Source organism: Chiloscyllium punctatum, chromosome 38 (assembly GCF_047496795.1).
Source record: "Chiloscyllium punctatum isolate Juve2018m chromosome 38, sChiPun1.3, whole genome shotgun sequence".
NCBI classification, from domain to species: Eukaryota; Metazoa; Chordata; class Chondrichthyes; order Orectolobiformes; family Hemiscylliidae; genus Chiloscyllium; species Chiloscyllium punctatum.
In genome coordinates this window covers 28285292-28302830 of record NC_092776.1, presented here as the reverse complement: position 1 = coordinate 28302830, position 17539 = coordinate 28285292, and the positions used below count along the sequence as shown (strand labels likewise).

The following is a 17539-nucleotide window of genomic DNA, read 5'->3' as shown; positions in this document are numbered from 1 at the left end:
CAAAGAATCCCAATTAATAGGTTAAACATGGTTTTTCTTTCATAAAACCGTAATGATTTATCCCAGTTACTTTCAGATTTATAAACTATCCAGTTATAATCTCTTTGATTAATTTGAACATCTTCCCCATGGCAGACGTCCACCTAGTGCCCCATAGTTTCATGTTCTGTGTCTTCTTTCCTTGGTTAGAGAAGTTATTTGCTACTTTCTGGTCTTGTGGAACCATTCCTAATTCTACTGATTTTTGGAAAATGTTTGCACCAATATATCTTTTATTTCCTTCATAGCCTCTTTTAAAAGCCTAGGATGATGTCTTTCGGAACCTAGAGACATGACAGCCAGTGATTAAAATTGCAATCAGGTTCTCCTTCACTTCCATCACCTGACTTTTGATCCTCTATGATGAAGGCAGAAGCAAAATATTTGTTCCTTTTCACCCACAATTTCCTTATTATCCACTCTTTTTTTTCTCTCTGGGAGACTGACACTTCATTTAATCTTCCTTTTTAAATACCTGTAGAAACTTCCTTATCCGTTTTTACTTTTCTTGCTAGCTTCTCTTACAGCTAGCTGCTTTTTACTGATCGACCTTATAATTATGTTTTGCAAGTCAGATGACTAGACGGAATATAAAGAACAGTAGATCGTCATTGACTAATTATATGGTGTTTCCCTGAGTCTGATGCTTTACTTAATTTTAGTTAACCATGGGTGGTAGTTCCTCCTCTTTCTGTATTGAGCCCTTAACAGGCTCCAGTCAGAACTAAGAACGTATGAATTTGTTGTTTGCTGCAACCCAGCAAGGAAGTTTTTATTCTAAAGCTGTACACACTGACAAAACTCAATCAAGTCTGAACAAGTCCACAAGTACTTGCTGAATGCTTGCCTGTGTCATGTGACTCAACTTTTAAAGGGACACTGTCCTAACATAATATACACCAATCATAATACCAAACACCTCTTCACAGTTACTTTAAAACGTCCCCTTAAACAAGCAATCCCAGTACAGTATTTACATGGTTCTGAACACAGTGAAAATGTAGAAGCAGCAAAGGTATTTGCAGGAACATGATGCACAGTTCTGCTGGATACAACAAACAGGAGGACCATTTCATAAGGGTTTGTTTGGATGGTACCTGTTTTGGGTTAGCTGTCTTTTTTACTCTGGTGCTCGATTCATCCTGGCAGATCCTGGGACCCTCTGGTAATCAGGGCTAGTCCCGGAGCCTACAAACAGGTTCTTCCACAGGGGAAGGTATCTTCAGTCTACTGTGGGTTACTTCAGGGATAGTGTGCTGCCTTCAGGAAGCAAAGCTGAGGACCTGTGGTGCTAGATGGTTCTAATACTTAGGGGTATGCTACCAATGGCTGATCAGCATCCCCTCGCCTTGTGATCTGGACTCTGTAGGATACGAGATCTGTCTGCACCAGGACTGTGTCGGATACCCACTTGTCAGTCGTATTTTAGCTCCCGACCAGTACTTGATCAGCCTAGTGAAGAAAGAATCTCTTGGTGTTAGTTTTCTTTCTGGACATCTGGGCTTACAGATCCTTAACAATTTTGTGCATTTCTTCAGGTAGCAACAGATCAAATATGTTCATAACTTTCTTTTAAAAAGCATGTATGCTGATGAGTTCTCTGTAGTGGCATGAGACCTGTTTTGATATGTGACTATACCCAAACACATTTCATGATTGATAACTGACTAATGATCAGGGATCACCCTTTGATGCTTTAACAGTTGCACAAAACTTTTCACAACTAGTGTTTGAGAGATAATAGGTCCTGACTTAATGTGGCAAATAACATTACGTTTCATGCAGTCAGTAAATTCCTCCATGAGGAAATGAGAACTATTACCACTGACATCCTGCTCATGGTTACTGAACTTTGCAGATACTTTGTCCAGTTTCTCGGTGCTCAAGTCTGCAGAAGTGGACTTCATTACTGCTACCTGTAGCCACTTAGAATGAGCATCAACTGCCATCAGCAGCAATTGACCCTCAGTGGCTGGCAAAATTAATGTACACATTACCACAGTATTCCCAGAGCTGTCATGGCAACAATGATGGTGCATTGCTGTTTTTTACACAAATCTTGCACAAATTAGCTGTCCCTTCGATTTGAATAGTTCCTGGCGAGTTCCTTCAAAGCTCACCACTCCTGGATCATTCTGGTGCAACTGCTCCAGCACCTCATATGTTCAGAGAGATGGTCACCCTCATTCCCCATTGAACATAGCTGTTCCAAACCATGAACTCCCATCTCCCCTAACATGTATGACTTAAGTGCTTGATAGATACAGTTGGACCTCTTTTTTTTTGAAAGTACTAGATCCATCACTTGGCTTAAAACAGTGTTGTTTCTGGTATTGATCTTCACTTGGTCATATCCTTTGGTCCAACTCATATGGCGACCAGAAATCCCAATCTGACCCAGTCTCATTTTGCCAGCATTTGGCCCATATCATACTAAACCTTTTTATTCATGTACCCATCCAGATTCCATTTAAATGTTGTAAGTGTACTTGATTCCATCTTCTTTGGCAGTTCAACCCATACACAAATCACTCCCTGCATGAAGAAGTTACCCTGGAGATCCTTTGTTAGGTTTTTTCCCTCTCCCCTTAAATGTATGCCCTCTAGTGTTGGACCCTCTGCCAGCTATTCACCCTATCCATGCCCCTCGTGGTTTTATAAACCTCTATAAATATGATCACCGCTCTAACTTCAATGCTGTGAGGTTTTTTTTAGAAGAGTGGTTGTAAGACAGAGATATCAAGCAGTCTACCAAAACCACAAGAGTAAACCGCTTGAGTCCTTGGGGTTTTTTAAAAAGTTGTAACAATGGAGGCACCCTGGATATGTATGGCCAGCTCTCTCAGATCAGGATTTCTAGTTTTTCTTTAGTTTCTAGGTTTAGCTTTAAGTTGTTGTGCACTTGAAGAAGTGAAAGCTATCATTTTCCTCCACTGGGTGACACCTAAAAGCTGGGATAGCTCTCTGCTGGGTCACCTGTGAGACAAATATATTTTTCTGAATTCTCCTTTTTGCCAAGGAGTGTGTTGATGGGATGTTACCTACATTGGATTGGTTATTTAGTAATGTTACTGTATCTCTTATTCTGTTAACTTATTCTAAATTTGTGTTTCTTTAGTTGTATTTTAACAACTATATTTAATTAAATATTTTTGCTTAATATTGAGTAGTTTGACCAATCACTTTGCATTTCTAACATGGCACTTCACATTTGTCTTTAAAATAAGAAAAAGTTAGCATTCTATAAATATTTTGAGGGGGTCTGGTCCATAACTCTATTGTCTCCCCAGTTAGTCTTTTGCTCTTAATGTATTTATAGAATCTCTTCCGATTCTCCTTAAGTCTATTTGCCATAGCTGTCTCATGTCCCCTTTTTGCCCTCCTGATTTCCTTTTCAAGTATACTTCTATTACTGTTATACTCTTCTAGGCATTCTCTTGAACCCAGCTATGTACATGTTATATATGCTTCCTCCTCTTTCTTGATCAGAGCCTCACTTTCTCTAGTCATCCAGCATTCCCTGCATTTATCAGCCTTCCTCTTCACACTAACTGGAACATACTGTCTCTGACCTCTTGTTACCTCTTCCTTAAAAGCTTCCCACCTCCCAACAATCCCTTTACCTGCGAATAAGCTCCCCAAATAAACTTTTGGAAGTTCCTGTCAAAATTATCTTTATTTCAGTTTAGGACTTTAAATTTTTGATCAGTTCTTTCCCATTTTAAAGCTAATAGAATTATGATCACTGGTCCCAAAGTGTCTCCCCCCCACCAACTGACACCTCTGTTGTTTGCCCTGCTTTATTCCCAACAGAAGGTCAAATATTGCTCCTTCTCTAGTAGGTACATCCACATATTGAATAGGAAAGTTTTCTTGAACCAACTTAGTAAATTTGTCTCTATTCAAGTCCTTAACACTATGACAATCCCAGTCCATCTTTGGAAAGTTAAAAATCCCCTACCATATCAACCCTATTTTTCTTAATGGATATCTGAGATCTCCTTACATATTTGCTCCTCTATTTCCTGCTGACTGTTGAGGGGCCTATAATACAATCCCAGAAAGGTGATCATCCCTTTCGTCTTTCTTGGTTCCACCTGTATAACTTCATTGGATGATCTTCCAGGAATAACCTCCTTAAGTATGGCTGTAATGTTCTGCCTCACTGAAAATGGCACTCCTCCTCCTCTCTTGTCTCCTTTTCTTTCTTTCCTATGGCATCTGTACCCTGGAATATTAAGCTACCAGTCCTGTCCATCCCTGACCACGTTTCTGTAATTACTATGTTTTCAAGCATGCCCTGAGTTCATTTGCCTTACCTGTCAGATCTCTTGCATTGGAGTAAATGCAGTTTAATTTATTAGTCTTACCTCATTCTCTGCCAAGCTCTTGTCTGTTGTGACTAATAGACTTGCTCCACTTATATCCTGTACCAGTCTCAGCCTTTTCTGTTTTCTCACTTTCGCTTTGGTTCCCACTCCATGAGTCTTATGGTTTAAAGCTTCCCTAATAGTACTCGCAAATTTGCCTGCAAGGATATTGGTCCTCTTCCAATTCAGATGAAACCTGATTGTCTTAAACAGGTCATTTCTACCCCCTGAAGAGATCTGTGGTCCAAAAATGTGACTCCTTGCCCCCTGCACCTGCTCTTCAGCCATGAATTCATCTGCTGTATCCTCCTATTCCTACTCTCACTAGCCCACTAATAGTCCAGATATCACTACCCTCAAGGATTTTCACTTGTGCCACTGGCACCAGCATGCTTTCTGTTTGGGAGAAGAAGGGAATCTTTCATTCATTACTGTGTTGTCCTTAACTTGAACGAAGAGGCAGTCTGCACGATGCATCTCATTACGTTGCCTATATTTCACATTGTGCGAGTGTGCTGCAACACGTTAGAGCCCACCTCTGAAACTGACTGGCTCCTATGGAGGAAATCGAGCTGAAGATTGATGTGAGGGAGCAATGATCTGTCGGCAGAACAAAGGGGTAGTCGTATAAGCAGTGGTAAAATTTCATCCTTGCCAAAAATGATGCTGAAGGCCTCCTTCTGCAATTGGGCAAATATCATTGCTGCACTAATGAGTATGTGCAAAGCAAAAACAGTTGGCCTCACCTCTCCACTGGAGCATGCAACAGTACTGTCCCAACTTATATTCTTGGTCGTAACCATAATGATCTTGATGAAATCATCCCAAGACTGTGAAATATCAAAAGAACAAATGCAACATTAGTAACAAATTTCTTAGTTTTGATTTGTAGTTCAATGTAAATTTTATTAAATTAAGAGTGTGCTGTTATCTTTCCAGGTGTCATGCTTTGGACTTCAAACTTTCTAAATCATCAAAGAAAGTATTGAAGAAAATGGCACGGTTCCTTTCCAAGGGAGAGGTAGCAAAAGGAACTGATGGTAAGTACTGTTTACTGCCAGTTGTGATTCTAATAAATTCGGTCTGATACTATTACGTTATCCATTTACTGTGGCAGAAATTTTATTTTATTTCCCACCACCCCTCCCCTAGGAAATAGTGTGTTGAATTGAGGCACAATTAAAATCATGGGTATTTGAGATATTTGTATTTGTGTGATTGGCCACTCTTGTATGAATCATGCTATTCAGTGAGGAGATAACATTAGGTCTCACACTGCATGGCATTCAGAGAAGGCAAGTTATTTTCCAGCAGCGATCATCTGTTGTCACCAGTGGAATCCTGGCTGAGTTTTCCTGGTCTTTCTGTGTGTCCTGCTACCACCACGTCCAGGAAAATTAGGCCAGTTGTTGTACCACAATGCTGTCTTTGTTGAGATTGTTGTCTCTGCTCAGACGATAGAGTGAAACTGAGAGAATCTTGATTTCTATTTGACTAATACCATGCCATGTCGTTCAGTACACCACATGTGCTGTAATTTATAAAGTAAGATGCAATTATTTTCAGTGTATGGTTAGAACTAATATTTCTTTTATACCTAAGTGATAAATCCAGGATATTGCTACAGTTGCACATTTCAAAATGATGTTCCTCATTAATAAAATGAAGCAAGCTATGTTTATATTGTTAATTTAGTTTGGTTGCCCCAGCAAGAATATCCTGATTTTTTTTTAACAAATACAAATTAAAGCTATTTGCTGAGTTACTATTCCAGGCTTAGTTTTACTGAGTTCTTGTAGATAATCTTGTGCAGTTTTTTGCAGATTAATAAATTAATTGTTTTGTAATCCAGTTGGCAAAGCAACAGTGAAAATCCTAGACCACCATTTAATTGAAATCAAAGTTAACTTACTGTCTGTGAATGCATCCTTGGCAATCATCTAGTGTTCCAGCAACGCAGGACCTGACCTTACCCCCCACCCCACCCCCCTCAAACACCTCCAACGTTGAGTATTTAGACCTTGAACCGTATTCTACTTGGATCATGACAGATTTTAATCCTACTTTTATTTTGGATTTTGTAATCCTTGGTATCCTGTCAATTTTGAAATTTTCAATTGACTTCGGTTCAGTGAACTTTCAGGGAGAGTGATCCAGATCACTTCAGCATGATGAAGTGCTTCTGATATAGTTTCTGAATCGTCAAGTTTAAAATCTTAAGGTTATGTCATCTTCTCTTGAACTCTCATACCAGTGGTCATTTGTCTCTGTGCATTTACTTCTTCAAATCCTTTAATCAGTTTAAGTGCTTGTTCTCATCACTTATGTCTTTAAACATTCCAATGAATCTAGTGTGTGGAGAGCACCATATCCTTTCCAAGGGGTACCCCAAAGTTGATCGCAGTACTCCAGATGGAGTCTGACAAAAGCTCTTTACAATTGAAACACCATCTTCCCCATATGTTCCAGCTACCTTGAGTCAAAGACTGGCATCCCATTTGCCTTCATTGATTTTTCTTTTGTATCTGTGTATTAGCTTTTAGTGATGGTACCTGAACAGCCACGATTCATGGTTGTTTCACATCATCTATCTGTTGACTCATTTAGTTTGCCCAAGTTCCTTCATAACTTCCTGCTCCTCCATAGGATACTTCTTAGTATCTGATAAGCTAAGAGACGATTAAGTTAGGGTACATTCACTCTCTCATTTGTCTCTTCCTAATTAATTATTTACCACATCACAAATTTGTATCTGAGTCCCTTTGCTATTCTCTTGAGCACAGTTTTATTAAATATTTTCTGGTGTTTATCGAGAAAACTGCCATAGGCTGTTCTCTGTTCGCTGTGCTAGCGACCTTCTTAAAAATAAACTCTGTGAGGTTGTTCAGATATAATCTGCCTTCACAGATTCATCACTTAGATACAGTTTGCTGGTCAAAGTAACACTTGTGCTGTGCCATGCTCCTTTAATGTAGCTTAAAAAAGATACATCCCTTAGTATTTATTCACATAAGGGAAGTTGAATAAACTGTGTCAGCATTTTGACCAGTGTATTATGCAAGTTGGTAACAGCCCACCAGGCAAAATTGTTTTGTGTGTACTGTAGTAAAGGTGAAACAATTCCCTTCATAGATTGTAATATTACCACCGAATTTGCTAGTACAATTAAATATACTTCTAAGGAAGATTGTTCTTTGTTTAGTGAGAAGATTGAATTATTTGGAATGAAAAATATTCAGATATACTTTAATGGAAAATATAACTTGGAAATGCAATGGATGCACCATCTTCCAAGCTGTTGAAATCCATCATGTAATTATGCCTCTTCATGTGTTAAAGTTGAACCCATGGATTCTCACAGTGAAGATGCTGGAATTGATCATCGGGCTGTACCATGTAACTCAGAAGTCAATGTAGATATAGAGAAACCTTTGAAGATTGTGAGCCTCGAGGAATTACCAGAGTCTGCTGAAATACAGGAAAATCCTCAACCAGATGCTGCTAGTGAGAAAGGGGAACCAGGACAAAAACATGCATCCTCGGAGACAAATGTTTCCACTGGTTCACTTAAATGTACTCCAAAACCAGGTAGGTTTTAAGAATTTGAATGACATTGTCAAAATTATCATGCAAGATTCTTGAAGCAAACTATTAGCTGCCAATATTTGTGAATGTTCAACATTTTGATCTGTATCGCATTTCTATAACTAAAATGGAGTCTGATGAATTGAATTGTTTGAAGTCCCTCTTTGTTTGTTCCCTTGCTGGTTCGGAACTATGAAGAAAGTAGAAACCAGTCCTTTCAATTCTCTTGCCACTGCCTAATATATCCAGGATATTTTTGATAATGTATGAAAGTGGTCACATAGCTGCATTTTGCTTTTAGTTGTGATATCTTTGTTCGTTCAAGCCAGCCTTAACACTAGGCCATAAGCTTGGTCAATAGGGAAGTGTGTTAATTTGTCGCATCCTAATTTTATTACACAGGTTTCTGGGATTTGTAGTTATTTCAGGAATTGTACTTTGCTTTTCTGGCCATTTGCAATTACGGCTGGCAGATTCATGGTAACTGAGCAAAGTCAAATGATTCTTTTAATTACCCATGATTGAGCTGATCAGAGCTTTCATGTGTATTTCATGAATTGCATTCTGTGATTCTGTAAATCTTGAATCAGTGACCCTTGGTCATATAAGGTAAATACTCCACAAAATTTAATTCAATGACAAATGTTCTCTTTTTTTTTAAAAAAAATCCCCTTTCTTGCCTTTGGTTATCTTTCTAACCTGGTGTACCAAGGAAATTGATTTTTGATGCAGAATTTTTCATTTATTTAAAATTGCTCTTTTATTAAATAGTTTACTTGCCAAAAAATGAATTGTGGTTGAGAATGAGTGTATGACCCAACTCAAGTTCTTGCCTAATTACCTGTGTGGAACCTATTGTGAAGTACAGCTATTAAAAGACAGTACAGAACACGCCCCTCTTCACTTTTCTGAAAACGTTGCTCCAAAACTAGAGATGTAGAGAGAGAAAGAAAGAAAATCTGAGGATAGTTTTTGAAATTGATTTTCTTTTGATGCACATACAATGTTGAAACTTGTAATAACTTGAGCAAATTTCAGTAGTTGAAATATGAGAAATTGAGCTGAGAGAGAGTGGTACTGTTTTGTTGGTCATCTTGGCTCTGAATGCTCCTGCATCTTTGGGAGCCGAAAGCTGTTAATAAAAATGCATAACCTTCTTTTAATTTGAATGCTAGTACAGAATTGAATATTACACTTCAATCACCAACATAGCCAGCTGGACAATATTTCCTAGGTAAGTATTTGAAATGCTCATTATTGTGTTCAGTTCAAGATTTACGACTTTATTAAAATTAACAGCAGGTGGCAGCACAGTACAGGAATTTTGCCTGAAATTCGAATATGTGAAATGTAGCTCATCTGTCGTAGATTAGATTCTCTACAGTTTGGAAACAGGCCCTTCGGCCCAACAAGTCCACACCGACCCTCCAAAGAGTAACCTACCCAGACCCATCTCCCTCTGACTAATGCACCGAACACTATGGGCAATTTAGCATGGCCAATTGACCTGACCTGCACATCTTTGTATCGTGGGAGGAAACCGGAGCACATGGAGGAAACCCACGCAGACACTGGGAGAATGTGCAAGCTCCACACAGGTAGTCGTCCAAGGCTGGAATTGAACCTGGGACCCTGGTGCTGTGAGGCAGCAGTGCTAACCACTGAACCGCCCATACAGTGCTCCTGAATGTTGTATCAACTGCCCTTTTTTTAAAAAAAAACAATATATACAAACAAAATATGGATCTTAGATTTTGCTCTGAACATTTCTGTAAGTAGAACTTCACCCCAAATTGATGATAAAACAGTGTGACAATGGGATGTAATATTGTGTATCCTTGTCAAATAAATTACTTATTGCACTGAAGTGGCACAGTTTGCAAAGCCAAATAATGACTAAAGTAACAATTCTAGACATTTTCCAATTACTCTTAGCACTACATGTTCATGTTGAGTTATCCCCAATAATGCATGGAATACTTAATTCTATTCTTTTGCCAAATTCTTTGTAGCTACTAAAGCTGACCAAAATATACTTTGACACTTCTGGGCAAGGTCTGTTTTTTGGCAGCCTTTATTAGGCGTTTTTTGTTGTTAGGCTTGACTGCTACTGAATGTAGATCTTCCTTTCCCTTTTTTTTGTTAATTGTACCTCAGCAATCGATTTTATCAGACAACCCAAGCAATGACCCTGAGGTCAAATGTTGTTATAATCCCAGATGAAACTCTAAAATTCATATGCTGTCTGGCTAGGAGCCAGTATTTTATTTCAAGCCAGACCAAAACTTAGAGATGTGGTATTTACTAAGAGAATAAATCAACTTGATGCAACTGTTCTGAACAAACAAACTAAGTGTTTAACAAAATTAAGACAGTATACCAATCCAGATAGTCATTAGCATTCCTGGGTTGTTGAAAGAAGTTTTGACCACATGTATTATTTGATGTGCTCTGAGAGGTGCTCCACCATAGTTTGTCCGTTGCCCATACTTGCCTCCTATAATTCTGGATGTTGGAATATAAGTTGTAGCAAACTAGTGAAACACCTCACCGAACATCAAATAGTAAATGTAGTCAAGATTTCGCAGCAATCTTCAGATGTTAATGATACAATGGTTTGCCAAATCTCGCTAAAATGTTGTTTTCTCTAGAAGAGGTTCCAATTCCTTTCTCTCAAAGATCCACTTTAGACAACACAGTCAACTTGTTCAGTCACACTGCGTTAACAACTGCTCACATTCAGGAAATTTGATCTCTTCCGACTGCGTTCCAGCATTTGTTTATGGGCACACGGCTAGAACATGGAACATTGCAGTGCAGTACAGGCCTTTCGGCCCTTGATGTTGTGCCAACATGTAAAACCAATCTGAAGCCCATCTAACCTACACTGTTCCATTTGTATCCATATGTTTATCCAATGACCATTAAAATGCCCTTAAAGTTGGCAAGTCTACTACTGTTGCAGGCAGGGCGTTCTATGCCCCTATTACTCTGAGTGAAGAAACTACCTCTGACATCAGTCCTGTATCTATCACCCCTCAATTTAAAGCTATGTCCCTTGTGCTCGCCATCACCATCTGAGGAAAATGGCTCTCTATCCATTCTATCTAATCCACTGATCATTTATAGTCACATCTCAACCTTCTTCTGTCTATTGAAAACAGCCTCAAATCCCTCAGCGTTTCCTCACAAGATTTCCCTCCATACCAGGCAACATCCTCGTAAATGTCCTCTGCATCCTTGCCAAAGCTTCTACATCCTATAATGTGGTGACCTGAACTGTACAAAATACTCCCAAGTGTGGCTGCACCAGAGTTTTGTTCAGCTGTAACATAACCTCATGGCTCCAAAGCTCAACTCTGTATCAATAAAAGCTAACATACTGTGTGCCTTCTTAACAACCCTATCAACCTGGGTGGCAACTTTCAGGTATCTGTGTACATGGACACCAAGATCTCTGCTCATCTACACTACCAAAATTCTTACCATTAGCCCAGTACACTCTATTCCTGTTGCTCCTTCCAAAGTGAATCACGTCACACTTTTCCTAACTAAACTCCATTTACCATCTCTCAGCCCAGCTCTGCAGCTTATCTATGTCCCTCTGTAGCCTGTAACATCCTTCAGTACTACTCACAACTCCACCGACCTTAGTGTCGACTGCAAATTTACTAATCCATCCTTCTACATCCTCATCTAGGTGATTTATAAAAATGACAAACAGCAGTGACCCCAAAATAGATCCTTGCGGTATACCACTAGTAACTGAACTCCAGGATGAACATTTCCCATCAACCACCACCCTCTGTCTTCTTTCAGATGGCCAATTTCTGATCCAAACAGCCAAATCACCCCCAATCCCATGTCTTCATATTTTGTGCAATAGCCTACCGTGGGCAACCTTAACAAACACCTTACTAAAATCCAAATACACATCAACAGTCTTACCCTCTTCCATCTGTTTGGTTACCTTCTCAAAGAACTTAATAAGATTTGTGAGGCACGACCTAATCTTCACAAAACCATGTTGACTGTTGCGAATCAAATTATTCCTTTCTAGCTGATGATGAATCCGATCTTATAATGTTTTCCAATACTTGACCCACAACTGAAGTAAAGCTCACTGGTCTATAATTAGTAGGGTTGTCTCTACTCCCCTTTTTGAACAATGGAACAACATTTACTATTCTCGTCTTCTGGCACTGTTCCTGTAGACAATGACGTCATAAAGATCAATGCCAAAGGCCCTGCAATCTCCTCCATGGCTTCCGAGAGAATCCTAGGATAAATCCCATCTGGCCCAGGGGCTTGTCTATTTTCACACTTTCCAGAATTGCTAAAATCTGTATCTCCGTATTCTCCTCAACAGTATTGTCTTTTTTCAGTGTGAATACAAATGAAAAGTATTCACTTCGTGCCTCTTCTACTCCTCTGACTCCACACATAATTTCTCACTACTGCCCTAGTTTGGCCGTATTCTTACTCTGGTCATTCTTTTATTCCTGGCATACCTATAGAAAGCTTAAGGGTTTTCCTTGATCCTACCTGCCAATGACTTCTCATGTCTCCTCTTGGCATTTCTTAGCTCTCTCTTTAGGTCTTCCCTGGCTTAGTTGTAACTCTCAAGCACCCTAACTGAGCCTTCACATCTCATCCTTACATAAGCCTCTTTTTCTTCCTCTTGACAAGAGATTCAACTTCTTTAGTCAACAACAACGGCTTCCTTGTTTGATCACTTTCTCCCTGCCTGACAGGTACATACTTGTCAACGCAGCAGCTGTTCCTTGGATAAGCTCCACATTTCAATTGTGCCCATCCCCTGCATTTTCCTTCCCCATCCTATGCATCCTAAATCTTGCCTAATTGCGTCATAATTGCCGTTCTCCCAACTATAACTCTTGCCTTGCAATACGTACTTATCCCTTTCCATCGCTAAAGTAAACATAACCGAATTGTTGTCACTGTCACCAAAGTGCTCTCCTACCTCCAAATCTGTAACACCTGGCCAGGTTCATTACCCAATTCCAATGTGGCTTTGCTCCTTGTTGGCCTGTCTACATACTGGGTTAGGAAACCCTCCTTCACACATTGGACAAAAAGTGGCTCATCTAAAGTCCTCAATCTATAGTGTTTCCAGTCAATGTTTGGAAAGTTAAAGTCCCCCATAATAACTATCCAATTATTCTCGCTCCTATCCAGAATCCTCTTTGCTATCTTTTCCTCTGTTTCTGGAACTATTCAGAAGCATATAGAAAACTCCTAACAGGGTGATCTCTCCTGTTTGTAACCTCAGCCCATACTACCTCAGTAGACGAGTCCTCAAACATCCTTTCTGCCACTGTAATACAACCCTTGACTAACAATGCCTCATCTCCCCCTTTTTTTTTAAACCACCTTCCCTGGTCTTACTGAAACACCTAACCCCCAGAAGCTGTAATAACCATTCTTGTCTCCAAAATGGCCACAACATCAAAATCCTAGGTACCAACCCATGCTGTAAATTCACTCCTCTTATTCCGGATGTTTCTGGCATCGAAGTAAACACACCATCTTCCTGCCTGCCAGTGTACTCTTGCAACCTTGAAACCTTATTTCTAACCTCATAACTCTCAACCTCCTGGATGCTGAAGCCACAATTTTAGGTTACCATCCCCCTGCTGAATTTGTTTTAAACCCTCTCGAAGAGCATTAGCATATCCCCCCACCCAGGGTATTGGTACTCCTCTGGTTCATGTGTAGACCATCCTATTTGTGGAGGTCCCACCTACCCACAATAAGCTCCAATTATCCAGGTATCTGAATCCCTCCCTCCTACACCATCCCTGTAGCCACATGTTCAACTCCTCTCTCTCCCTATTCCTCGCCTCACTAGCACATGGCATGGGTAACAAACCAGAGATAACAACTGTTGTTCTAGCTCTAAGCTTCCACCCAATCTACCTGAATTTCTGCCTTAAATGCCCATCCCTTTTCCTATCTATGTAATTGGTACCTATATGGACCACAACTCCCTTTCCTCCTCCTCTTTAAGGATCCCGAAAACATGATCTGCGACATCATGACCCCTGGCGCCTGGGAGGGAATACATCAACCACGGGTCTGCCTCATTCTCACAGAATCTCCTGTCTGTCCCCCTAACTATGGAGTCCCTAATGACTAATGCTCTGCTCCTCTCCACCCCTTCCCTTCTTCGCAACAGTACAGACTCTGTTCCAGCAACCTGTACCCCATGGCTTACCCCTGGTAAGTCATCTCCCCTAGCAGTATCCAAAATTGTTTACTTGTTATGGAGAGGAATGGGCACATGGGATCCCTGCACCGTCTTCCCATTCCCTTTCCGTCCCCTTACTGTAACCTATCTTTTTCTTGTACGTGAGGTGTGACTACCTCCCTGTAATTCCTCTCAATCACCCCCTCAGCCTCCTGAATGATCCGAAGTTCATCCAGCTGCAGTTCCCTTGCACGGTTTCCAAGGAGCTGGAGTTGGATGCACTTCCCGCAGATGGAGTCAGCAGCGACACGAGTGGTGACCCTTACCTCCCACATTCTGCAGGAGAAACATTCAACTGCCCTAACCTCCATTCCCACTATTTTAAATTCCCAAATAGACTATTGAAACATTAAAGAAAATTAATTACCTCACCCATCTAGCATACATCCTTTTTTTTTGGTTAGAGAAAGAGGAGTGGGAGACATTACTCAAGTAGTGTTTTGGGTAAAGCAGCTGCTGAAATATATTACTGAACTTACTCAGCAGTCCCGTGTGCACTCCACCCATAGACAAAGTTAAGTTTTTATAATTTAAAAATACCTTCCCAGCAGGCCCCTTGTCCTTGCTGGGATTTCAGAGTTTCAATATTTATCAACTTCACCCAGCATATACTGCTTATAGCCTTTCTTCATCTTCATTCTCAGTTGCCCTGAACCATCCCACTGCTACCGCTGCTAGAAAAATGGAGACAGCTGAACACACGAGCTAAGTTTTTTTTTATAATTTAAATTTACCTTCCCAGCAAGCCCCTTGTCCTCACTGGGATTCCTGAGTTTCAATATTTATCAACTTCACCCAGTGTATACTGCTTGTCGTCTTTCTTTATCTTCGTTCTCAGCTGCCCTGAGCCATCAATGGCTTCCAGGAATGTCTTATGTCCCAACCACTGTGAATTTTCTATCAGTAGCTCTTTAGCACTTTCTTAAGCACTCAACTGCTGCTGCCTTCTCCCAGCAAATACATACAAGTTGACACCAGCGAGCCACCTTGGGCTCTGTCCATCTCATTAACAACATAGCCTGCTCTGAACCAGTTTTATTTTAAAATCAATTTTATTTCAAAGCTCACTGCTTTTACACTAATTTATCTTAACTTCCAAAACAGACAATCTCTTATTCTAATACCATTAAACAAACATGGATAGCCTCTTAAAGTACCGTGACCTCAACTTTTTAAGTGTATTAGATTTGCATTTACATTTGTCATTTTGTACAATTAGATTTAATTTTCTAATCATATCATACTAAAATACATGAGTCGTGAAATGGTTGTTTGCCAAAGTATCAAGAATCGATGTGAATGATCACTGCAAATGTCCATTGATCATAAATAGAGACCCTATAGTGTGGGAGCAAGCCATCCAGCCCACTGAGTCACACCGATTCTCCAAAAAGCATCCCACCCGGACCTACCTGTTACTCCTGTAACCCTGCATTCCCCAATGCTCACCCACCGAGACTGCACATTCCTGGACACTGGTTAATTTAGCATGGCCAGTCCACTAACTTGGACTGTGGGAGGAAACCCATGTAGATGCAGGGAAAGTGTGCAAACTCCGCGCACAGTCGCCCAAGGCTGGAATCAAACCCAGGTTCCTGATGGTGTGAGGCAGCAGTGCTACCCACTGAGCCACAGTACTACCCTGGCTGTTGTTTGAAAGATTTCCCCATCTGAATTTTATTCTCAGTCACAGGTACTATCTCCTGTGACAGCTTAGCTTACTTTACCTCACGAGGTGCATTTTTTACATTGCCAATGCAAAGGGACCTTTGTAATCTTTTAAGTTTGTAATTTTGTTTTAGTTTGTTCCAATAGCATTAAATTAAATATTTGTTAAGCTTCTTAAAACCTTCTGCCTTGAAGATTAAGGCATTGTTCCAATCTTTTGGGGGTCAATTTTAGTTTAACAGCATTGAGGTAAAAGATGTTTAGATAGGTTGGAGGAATTTGACTTTGCTGTGAATAAGCTATTTAAACAAGAACTTCCAAGTTGCATTTCAAGAAGAGAGCTACTTTAAATAAATAGGTCATTGCTCTTTTACAGCAATTATTTTTACAACACTTATAAATGTTTAAACTTCTGCTTATTCATGTAAATCCTTTTATTTTGTGAAACAGTTAAATACATCATTCTTGATTCTATGCCCAAATCTCTCTATTCAGAGAGAGTAAAAGAATGTTTCTGGAACTTAGTGACTTTTGATAGTGTTGTGACATTCGTAAAACTCAAATTAATTTTAACAAGAGTGCAATTCAAACAGACTGTGTTATACTTCAACATTGGGTCATGCTTATGTCAAAGCTTTGGAGCTAGTGGTGACAAGTATATTAAGAAATCTCTAGTGGCAGTGGCTATAGAGTTAAATCAAACAAAGAGCCCAGAAAGATAAGTTATCTGATGCTATTTGAGTTAGGAGAGTGATAGCATGTTTAAGTGCATGTCAAGTCTTTCAGTTAGAGTTAACATGTAGCCAATACATTTGGACTTTTGATGAAAAGTGGAATTGTCAGAATAGGTGCAACTGTATATTGAGAAACTGAGAGAATGCGTTGATGGCCGTAAAGGAAGTGGGGTAGGAGAAAATATAGTTAAGGTAGCTTCAGAGTCAAGAGGCTTGTAATGCATATTTGCACATTGTTTCAATTTCTGAGGAATGGGTACTGCATTATAGACTCATCATGAGTCTTCATCCACTGTCACCCTCCTGTGCCTGGCCTGAACCTGTTCCCATTTTGAATGATGTCTTCTTTGACTCCACCCACTAATTCCAAATAGATGACGCTGTGAAAACTTGCGGATCTGAGATTTTTGCCTGAATTTTTATAGGCTATATAGCACATTGTGCATTCTAGTCCTATTTGGAATCCTTCCTTGTCTTCTTAACAGAGCCAGCTTATCTTCAACTTTTCACTTCCCATTCCCATTCCCCAGAAATTGAAACAATGAGCAAATATGCATTACATGCCTCTTGACTCTGAAGCTACCTTAACTATATTTTCTCCTACCCCACTTCCTGTATGGCCATCAATACATTCTCTCAGTTTCTCAATCTGCAGTTGCACCTATTCTGACAATTCCACTTTCGATACCAGTGCCTCCATAATGTCTTTTTTTCTTTGACTGATGATTCTACAGCTTCTCCCAATGACAGGGTCCTTGATCCTGTGCGTTTCATTTTCTACATTTGTCACCCCTTCACCTCCTGGCCAAGACCTTGGTGTATTTTTTCTTATCTTCACTTTCCAACTCACCGGTTGTTCATATTTAATTGGT

At 39.9% G+C, this 17539-nt stretch overlaps 1 protein-coding gene across 11 annotated transcripts in view; it reads left to right on the top strand.

The window, feature by feature from the left end:
• Positions 1-17539, top strand: part of LOC140463477 (arginyl-tRNA--protein transferase 1) — a 219889-nt gene that overhangs the window by 24951 nt on the left and 177399 nt on the right. For all 11 annotated transcript variants that reach the window (XM_072557481.1, XM_072557479.1, XM_072557487.1 and 8 more), the window contains 2 exons: positions 5349-5449; positions 7749-7997. In XM_072557481.1, coding sequence (XP_072413582.1) covers positions 5349-5449; positions 7749-7997 — 350 coding nt within the window. The remainder of the gene's footprint in view (positions 1-5348; positions 5450-7748; positions 7998-17539) is intronic.